The sequence below is a fragment of the Eurypyga helias genome, unplaced genomic scaffold, assembly GCF_000690775.1.
Source record: "Eurypyga helias isolate BGI_N326 unplaced genomic scaffold, ASM69077v1 scaffold371, whole genome shotgun sequence".
NCBI classification, from domain to species: domain Eukaryota; kingdom Metazoa; phylum Chordata; class Aves; order Eurypygiformes; family Eurypygidae; genus Eurypyga; species Eurypyga helias.
In genome coordinates this window covers 52,193-62,029 of record NW_010228672.1, presented here as the reverse complement: position 1 = coordinate 62,029, position 9,837 = coordinate 52,193, and the positions used below count along the sequence as shown (strand labels likewise).

Sequence of the window (9,837 nt, the reverse complement as noted above, 5' to 3'; positions counted from 1 at the left end):
CTGCTTGCCACACTGTCCCTGATGCAGGCCAGGGTACCATTGGCCTCTTGGCCACCTGGGCACACTGCTGGCTCCTGTTCAGCTGCTGTCAACCCACATCCCCCAGTCTTTTTCTGCTGGGCAGCTTTCCAGCCACTCACCCCCAAGCCTGTAGCATTGCAGGGGGTTGTTGTGACCCCAGTGCAGGACCCAGCACTTGGCCTGGTTGAACCTCACACAGTTGGCCTCGGCCCATCGATCCAGCCTGTCCACATCCCTCGGCAGAGCCTTCCTGCCCTCAGGCAGATCCACACTCCTGACCAACTTGGTGTCATCTGCAAACTTACTGAGGGTGGACTCGATCCCCTCATCCAGGTCATTGATGAAGATATTAAGATACTAAAGAGAACTGGAGCTATCAAAGGGAACTGTGATGCTAAACAGGAGGAGTTGTTTTGGGAGCAGCAGTGGGATGGAGGCAGAGGGGTGAAACTGGGAGAAGAGGTCACTGAATGAGAACTTTTGACACCTTTCTCCTTGCTGCTGCCCAAGTGCTTTTAGCACTTCCCCATTGAGGCCTATCATTGCCCTTTACAGCAAGTGAAAGTGAGCAGTTATTTTAGTCTGTGACTCGTCTTTTTCCTCAAGAAATTCTTATTTTCTGTTGCTGAGCAGTAGAGATTCGAACCACAAAAGTACATTCGTCTGAAGATGTGGCGCAGAAGTGAGTGTTGCATTTCGGAATTACTTTTTAGCTATTGCTGAAATTGAAGGTTTGTGCTGCCAATGTAAATCTGATTTGAATTGGTGTAAAGCAGGTTAACTACGCAGGAAGTATTTGGGCACTTGCAGTCATGGCATAGGTAGATTATGCCTCCAAAACCTTTGTTGCAAAGGAAACTGTGCTATTTAATTTGATAACATGTGTACCAATGGAATACTGGGTATTGGTAGCAGCCCTTCAGTCATTTGCGATCCTATATTTTTTCCTGTGTAGTTATGAAGTGGCTCAAATAACAAAAAAAAAATATCCTTAAATTGCAGCGTGTTTTGTCAGGCAAGTCACTGAAACGTTGAACTACTTGCTGTTTTGCCCTTTTACTTTCCCCGTGCTGCACTGTCCCAGATGGAATAGTCTCTCCTTTTCCCACCTCCAAGTGCCAGCCATTTGTGCCCACAACTCTCCACATCCTCTCACTGAACCTTGAGGCATCATTACTGTATCAGACACTGAAAGGAGGCTAGTCTGGTGAAGGAGAGTGAAAAGGGTGCATGGCCTGGAGCAGTAGGCAGCACCGTGCTTGTGAATGGAAGGGCAGCGGGCAAGGAGTTTTGTAGGGGTTTATGTAGCTACCCAGACTGATCCGCAGTGATTACTTGTGGGCATTAGTTTCTCATGACTGTCTGTGTTTAGTGGGTGGGGCTAAATATGTGAGGAAAAGGTGATGAACTACTATAAAATACTTTGTCTTTCAGCAGTTGTATGTGACCTTGGTATGTCAGTGACTCCATCCTAGGTGTCTTGATCTTTTGTTCCCTTCCTTTTCTTGGTATGTCAGGTGTACAAAAATGTACTTAATGATGCAGAAGTCTTACCTCAAGTCAGTTATCATCTGGTAGTGACATGTGCAATTTTGCATCTATGGTAAGTATGTTGGTATATGATAAGGCATGTTGGTAACTAGCTAATAAATCAGTTTAAGAAGACATTTGTATTTAAATTTATATAGACAAGAAAGTTTCCTGACCACTCGAAGGTGGCTGTATCTTTACATAGTGCGACTCAGTTTAAAATACAAGTTTATGTTCTGAAATGACACCTAGAGGCAACAGCAGGAAGGAATTGTACCAGGGAAACAAAAGCATTTTTGCAAGAACAGAGTTGGATGTAATAGCTCTTATCTCTGGGGTAGGCAAAAATACTAAAGTACATTGGAAAAGTTTGGAAAAACAGGCTTTTGGGATGCTCTGTTATTTTCTGTGTCTGGTTTACATTTAATATAATGTTTGATGGCAAACACAAGTTCTATGACTTAACTTTGTTTTTCCTTTTTCTTTTTAAAGACCCTTTGTTAAAAGCTGTTCCCATGTAGCAGTTTACCAGTGGGGTATCTCTGGGAATTTCAAAGCATCTCTCTGATCCTGCATTTATCTCAGGAATGTTGTGTCAGAAATCAAAACTCTCCTCATATCTTAAGGATTATCAACTTCCCAGCCATAGCTGGAGAGTATACAGTAACAGCTATGTGAGTGAAACCTTACTGAAAGGCTGCTAGGTTGCAAGCCTTTGCAAACAACTAGGTGTATGTGTTCATTCCCATGCCAAAAATCTTCCCCTTATCGTATGTGAAGATGCAATCTTGTGATTAGTGGGTGCCAGGGGTTTATCATGATAAAGTCCAAGACTTGCATTGGCTTTTTCCCAAGATCCACAGGGACATGAATTAATGTTCCAATTTCAGTGTTTTTAAAAACAGTTTTTTATTTAGTAGCAACCTTGTAGAAAAAGAGGGGGGCTAATGCAAGCAAATTTAAATAAAACAGAAATAAAAATAACAAAAGCTTAGGAATAAAAAAGAGATTAAATTTCTCTTCAGTTAGTGTAATAAAACCCATAACCTAACACATGCCATTTTTACTGTACAATTTTAAAGACCTTGGTCTTTCCTGGCTTCTAGTGCTCTTTGTGGAAACATTCAATAATCATGTCATTATTGGAAGCTGATGCTGAGTTTTCAGAGGAATATAGGCTCCTAAATCATGGTCTTATACTACAGAACTTAACTCGGCAGCGAAGCTGTAACTTACAGAACAGATATGTTAATAAGCTTGTTTATCTTTTTGGAACATCGCCTATACGCTGCTTGGTTTGGCTCAGCCTATGTTTGTGCATTTGTCAGTGTGTGGTGGGCGTGTGCTTTTGTCATGGTTGGTTGTGGTATTTCAGTTAAACTTAGTCAAAGTCCTCTTTTAATACGGAATGAATACATTTTAGACTGCATTGATTTTGGTCTCAAATGTAAAATGAATAAGCTTGTTGACAAGATTAAGTCTACCAGGTACAGGTAGAGACAGAAAATAAGAGATCTGTAGATCAAGGTGCAATGAGAGCTCAGGTCTTTTGGCACACCAACAATTTGCATTCTGTAGGGGCTGAAGAAGCAAACCATTTGAAGTCTTCTCCCTGCCAAGCTGATTTTAAAGTTCTCTTACAAAAGTGATTGTGTTCTTTCTATCATCTCTTTTCCTTGTCCTGCCTCACCCCCAAAATCTCATGATTTTGAGAGTCACTTATTCTTCCTTTCTCCTTGGGTATTTCAAGGGGGACATAAGAGAATGGGTATTATCTACAGAGGGCAAAGCACACAGAATGACACTGACAGGGCAGGCTGACTTCCTGGCTCACAAAGTAGAGGTAAAAGTAAGTCTCTGATCCTCCTTATGGGTCTTTTCCTCACTTCAGAGGAGCCCTGCAGTGGGCATTGTTCTGGGAGCCTCGAATAAGACTAACTTCTTTTGTTTTTGAACTAAAACCATTATCCCATAGGGAAACAGACAAACTGTCACCTGTGTTACTGTTCAGTGCTAAAAAAAGGAATGCCAAGTATTAAATCTGTATAAATTCCTGTATGTCAAGAGGAATTAGAGCTCATGGAAGTATTTTTAAATTATACTGAGGTCATCAGTTTGGCCTGGCCCATGTTGCATGAGAAATATTTGACTCGCACCCAAGTGAAATTTGTATCTTGAAATATATTTAAAATTAGTTGCAGACTTGCTGACTTACAAAAAATAAATTAGGAAAATATACTCAAAATTTAGGAAGTATTTGTAGAAATTTTGTATCTTTATATTGAAACAGAAGAACCAGTGATCTGAAACCAAGATAGCTTTCAATAAGAAAATCCTTACAGAATTTGGCAGAGTAGATCATTATTGTGTAAGCCTTTGTCTGTGATGGAAGGCAGTGTTCAGCTCAGTGGTCTGTGCTCATTCAGCAGTGAATAATTGTCTGCAACACGAAGGCTTCTTACACTTCAGCATAATTGGGACTAATACCAGACTGACCTTCTGGCTAAGATGTATTTATGGTGACTAGTTTGCACTATGCCTGACCTACGTTTATCAGTTCACGTGCTGTGAATTCCTACTTTAAACCTTAAATATTTGATTTTAAAATAAAAAGGCAAACATTGACTCTAGTCATGTAGATGAGGCAACCAAACTATCATTCTTACCACAGTACTTGAGGTCTGCTTGAAATGCACCCTAAGAACGTTTTGCTTATTTTGTTTCTCCTGTATCTCAATATTATGATAATGGATGTTATAATACACAAATGTAACCAAAAAGAAGAGAGTGAATAGAAATGGTGTGATAATGTGGACGTTAAGGAGTAAAATATATTGATGGTTTTCTTCCATGTGACACGTCTCTACCCATGTGTGAGGTTTGGTTAATATATGTTGTTATTCTGCTAAAATTAATGCGTGATTCGATGTTTTCAAAAATATATTATTTTTGTGGATCTAAAGAAATATACTGTAAGGCCACTTATTGATGAATATTTTATTTACATACGTAGTGATATTTAACTTCTAAAGAAATGCTTATCAGTTTAGGCACAAAAAAGGACTGTCTTATCTGTGTACTCTTGGAAAGCAAATGCCCTATTGCTTGAGATAAGTTGCGAGCACATTAATTTTCAAGACACTTCTCTGACAAATTTACCTGATTTAATAATGTGCTAAACACTCAATGTTTTCCACTTAGTTTATTTACTACAATATTTAATCTTGATTTTCCACTGTCTCCTATGTTCTTTCTGCCAGTTGTATTCATTTTACATATATTAGCATTTAAATAATCTTCTGAAATAAGAACACAAAGGAACATGGATGGTTAATGGCAGATATTTCTGTTTAAGCAGTTGCATTTCCACCTAAATATTCCGTGGAAATATCATATTACTATTAATTTTTCCTAAGAAGGAAAAATGTGGGAATTCTGGAATGTAAAGAAACATGGGCACTGTTGGTGCTTCAAATATCTCAATTTGCTTTCCAGTATGTGGTAAATATGAATCTGTATATGATTGAGCCATACTTTCATACCTTGAAGAAGGTCTGAAAATGGAATCTCCTAAAACAAATCCTGTCACTGGAACATTGATCAGTTGCAATGTTGAAAAGGAAGACAAACATAGTAGCCAAGATTATATTATCCATAATGCAGCAATGTGCAGCTATAAAGTAATTATGTTAAATACCTCGATGTTTTGGTTTGTTGCTCTTGAACTATTCTAAGGGTTTTTTGAATCAGAAGGTCATGGCAACTTAGCAGAAGAGAGAGAGGAAGTACATTCTGGATTTGGGGTTTCTTTACATCATGGTTTTGGACAATATCCAGCACTTCTTTTGGCTGTGTGCTTCAGATTGACGCAGCTGTCAAGAGAAGGGACCTTCTTTCCTCACCTTCAGAAATGCTGTTTATTTTATTTTGGCTAGAAAAATCAGGACCATTTCAGTTGACACTTGATGATCACTGTCTAAAATAAAATCTGTTCAGAACCATTCTGAGGCTAGAAAACAGCTTTATGGTGAGTTGTTCAAAGCCTCTATTTTCTTCCAAAGTTCAGATTTTTTAATGTGAAGCAGCAATTTCTCCAGCCCCTGTACTGTCGCCTTTTATCTTGCTGAATAGTTACGGAGCACAGCAGAAGTCTTTGGCTGTGCTGCATCACGAACATCATGAACACTCCGAATCCTTAAGCAAGCTTGTAACAGAGGGGACCAAGATCTAACGTGACCTTTAAATGTAGGAGTTACTGTAGAATTTATGAAGCAGATTTTTAATTTTGTTTGTTTTAGCTGAAAGCTAGAACCCTTTTTAAGCAGGATATGATGAACAGCCTAAGTTTCTTAGGAAACTGTGAGAGTCTGTCTCTTGCTCAAAGCATGTGGTAGCTGTGTCTGGAATACATGTGTGCACACCCATGTGTACTGTTTGTAAAGCAGCATAAGTTCTTCTGCATTTCGAAGTCTGAAACCTGTACTTACTCATTTTTCCTCCTTAAATCAAAGCAACAGGAATGATGTTTGTTAATTAAAAAAAAAAAAAAGCCACACAAAAAAACCCGCCCCAAAACCCAGAAAAGCTTGCTAACAGCTCTCATTTAGAGCTGTATATTAGTGCCATATCCTGGTGCTAGTAATTAGAGTATCTTCCTTGAAGTGAATGCCATTGCTAGATACTGAAAATTGTAATGGAAGTGTTAGAATATAATTCCTTTTTTATGTACTTCATGGTAAGTAAGTTACTGAAGATGAGAGTAGCAGCTGTATTTGTATTCTCAAACTTCTACAGACTTGAGGGTGAGAAGGTATATAAAAGATCTCCAAAGGCAAAAGGGACTATTGTGGTTATTTACTGCTCTCTGTCGCAGCCCTGGGCGAAAAACCAAGTCTAATTCCTTTGCTTAAGTGCACCTCTCCTTGGGTAGCTCTAGAGAATCTGACAACTTGCTGAAACTACTCCCTTGGTGCATTTACTCTTAAACATGCTGAGGGTCAGTAGAAGTTTACCAGAAGGAATGATAATATATAGAGTTGTGTCAGAAACAGCACAGAAAGTAGAAGATGGTTGGGGCTGGGATTGTTTTTGCCTCCACTCATTGTCAGCTGCAGATGAGCAGTGTTAAGGTAACAGCTCCATCTGCACACAGGCTTCTTGACCTGTCCAGTTCCAGAATGTTACTTGCCCTGGGAGGAACTTCTTGTAGTAGCGTTAAAAATTCCTCCGGTTCTCAATTATTTTCTGTATTTTTATCTGAAATGGAGTGGTTCTAATATATAAAATTAGTCAAAGTTCAGCCATTTCTGTGTAGTTTTTTTGAGGTGTTGGTCTGGCTTGCCCTTTATGACTTAAAATTCCACCCGTTTCATAGTTCCTGGGGCTCTTAGTAGAGGTGGAGAGTAGGACCAGTAGCGTTCATAGGCATTCAGAGGACATAGCCATTTTTGATTTGATGTTTTGAGAGAATTCCAATTGACTTTAAGCCCCGGAATCAGAAAACTTCTCTAGAAGATTTGTTTTTAACCCTCAAAGTGATTTGATGTTTTCCAATTTAAAATTAATTACTTGAGTGATGCGTTTTGAACAGACACTAGCTATGTATACCCAATTGCCATCTGCATCAAAAATTTGTCACTAAACATTCTCCAATATCACCTTGCATCCCATATAGTTGTGTGTGTTTTAGCAGCAAATGGGTATTTGTTTCTGTAACTTAGTGATTGTGCAAGGAAGTATTTCCAACTCGTGCACTGAGATTTCATAGAGTGAACAGACACGTATTTGTAATATGTCTGTATGATTTGGGTTTAATATTACTGATCAGTATTTCTTGAATTGGATAGCTGTACAGTAAAAGAACTTGAAATCTGGAAGGGAACACACCCTTCAGATGCTGAATCATGAACGTTGGAGAAATGTCCAAAAGTTAGTACGTGTGGGTGCATCTTGCAGTCAGTAAACTTGTATTAATTTCCCAGGGCGTTCCAGGTCTTTGTATTATAGAACAGTAGTAATGGTTTACAGACAGGGAATGTCACAGAACCTTGAGCAAGAGATCGCCGCCTTATACCTCGGGGATGCAAAATGAATTGGTAATGTGGCTCTGTTTTATAAGACAGTCTAAGTATGAGAGTTTCTTTTAGCGCAGTGGTCATGTTTCAGGGAAACAGACATGAACGTAGGAGCAAAATTGGTGATCTAGGCACAGTATCTTGACTTGGGGCTCAGGTGTTGTTGCTTCTATTTTTTTAGTGTATAGTTAACATTAGCAGTCACCCTTATAATGATATGACGTATACTGCCTCCAAGTATGGTGCCTGCCTACTCCTGCCATTAAGGAGGGTTGATTTAATCAGTAACGTGGTCTAGCTTCTGTGACATCCTTTGGGCTGAAGAAGGGAGTCAAATACAGTCCTTTTTTCCATTCTAGCAAGAACTATTTTAGAAATATTTGACAGAACTTATTTGGTCGTTGCTATCACACCTGAATTTGGGTCAAGTTTCTAAGTTAGTTACTTTATTTAGAAAATGGATATTTTAAAGCTATTAAGGGAATACTCTGTGTGTAGTTATAGTAGTGTCAACAAAAGATGTGATTAAATAAATTGAACGTTGAAGACTTTCGGCTTATTGTTAACATCAGGTAATTAAAAGTAAGCGCTGCTGTGGGAGTGCATTATATATCAGCTGTACTCTTTACCTCATTAGCTGGGTTTTTGCATGTTTATGGAGCTAACTTGCAATTAAAAATGCCTTTAACGTATGCTTAACAAGGCCTTTTAGGTATTTGGAATAAAGTGCTACAGTTTAATTGAAATTGGTATAGCATAAATAGAAGTCTCAGTAACGTGAGATAAATCTCCATGCCTAACTTGTCACTTTGCAGCTTTTCCTCTTCTGTAATCTTTAATGCTGACTAGAAGGTCTGACATTAAACTTGTTACAGAATGAAGATTCTCTTTTCAACTCCAGAGAATGTTTTGATTTGTTATATAAGTAAAAATTGACTGACAAGATACACTCAAATTTGTGCCTAAGCCATATTTTTAGGATCCTTAAATGTGTGTACATGCACGTGGATATGCATTGGGATGTTTTTAGCTGTAGTATAACCTTCTTCAATTAGTCTTCTGCATTAGAACATCAGAAGTAGTATACTGTCAAGGCAACCTTCAGTGTCGGTAATTTATCTTAATGTTTTCATTTTGTATTCTGTGATATCTTCTGTAAGTGGTTGCCTGAAGTTTAAACCAAATCTTAGGAAAACTAAGGTGAAAAGTAAAACCTACTTGCAGGTCACTTCTCCTGCTGATCTTCTGTGTGCTTGTTTGTCAGGGACTTGCAGAAGTGGATGAGATATTGAAGTGTACCATAAAAGCCAAACAAGGGTGAGGTGTCCTTTAGGTTAAGGTAGATTGCCAAAGACAACGGAAAAAGAAAATAGGGAAGGAATGGTACTTCTGCAGGACATAGAAGTGTATCTGCTAGATGTGTAAACAAGGATCATGATGTGTGAACTTTCATACAGTACAGTTTACTAACTTTTTGTCTTCATTTAGGAGTGTGGTGGTACCCCCGAAGAAATCAACCATTTCCTCTTCTACAGCTGCTATGGGTATTCCTACAAATGCAGTCAGTGTGGTTTCTTCTTTAGATTCAGCCCAAGCCCTGGATTTGTCAGGAGAGTCTCCTGGTGAGTAAGGGTAAATTAAACAACTCAAATCCAGCCCTTCCTCTTTTGCTTCTCTCTCCCTCACCATTCACTCTGAACACAAACGAAGGAGTTTCTGTTATGTGTTTTATGTTATGTTTGAAGGCGAGATGTTTTTCAATAGTTATATAATCAGTTCTTGAGATATGGAGAGGTATAGATAATCTGTCTATATATGAGTCTTGTTTATACTAGGAATATTCATACTTATTACTGGTTGTATTTTCTTAAGGGAAAATGTGCCAAAAATCTGGGGAGATGGTGTTTTACACTTTCTTTTTCCTTGAAGTACTTAAGTGTTTGCTTATATGGTATTTCATGTCCTAAATTATCAAATCAAACCAAAGGACATTTGAGACCTTTGTATCCTGCGTACTACTTGGTCTCTCTCTTTGTCATAGGCCCTCGTGTAGCAGCTTGCAAGCCTGTGTTCAGTATCTGTGCCTCTAATAAAGGCCAGTACCAGTTACTTTACAGGAAAATAGATGTGACTCTATGTTAAACTGGACCAATTGTCAGTGACATTGTGTGGGTTCATGAATGTAAGAGTTCATATTTTTTGATATTTTCTG

At 38.6% G+C, this 9,837-nt stretch overlaps 1 protein-coding gene across 1 annotated transcript in view; it reads left to right on the top strand.

Moving 5' to 3' along the window:
* LRBA (LPS-responsive vesicle trafficking, beach and anchor containing) overlaps positions 1–9,837 on the top strand; it is a 144,480-nt gene that overhangs the window by 93,809 nt on the left and 40,834 nt on the right. Inside the window, exon 30 of the mRNA XM_010159865.1 lies at positions 9,114–9,247. Coding sequence (XP_010158167.1) covers positions 9,114–9,247 — 134 coding nt within the window. The remainder of the gene's footprint in view (positions 1–9,113; positions 9,248–9,837) is intronic.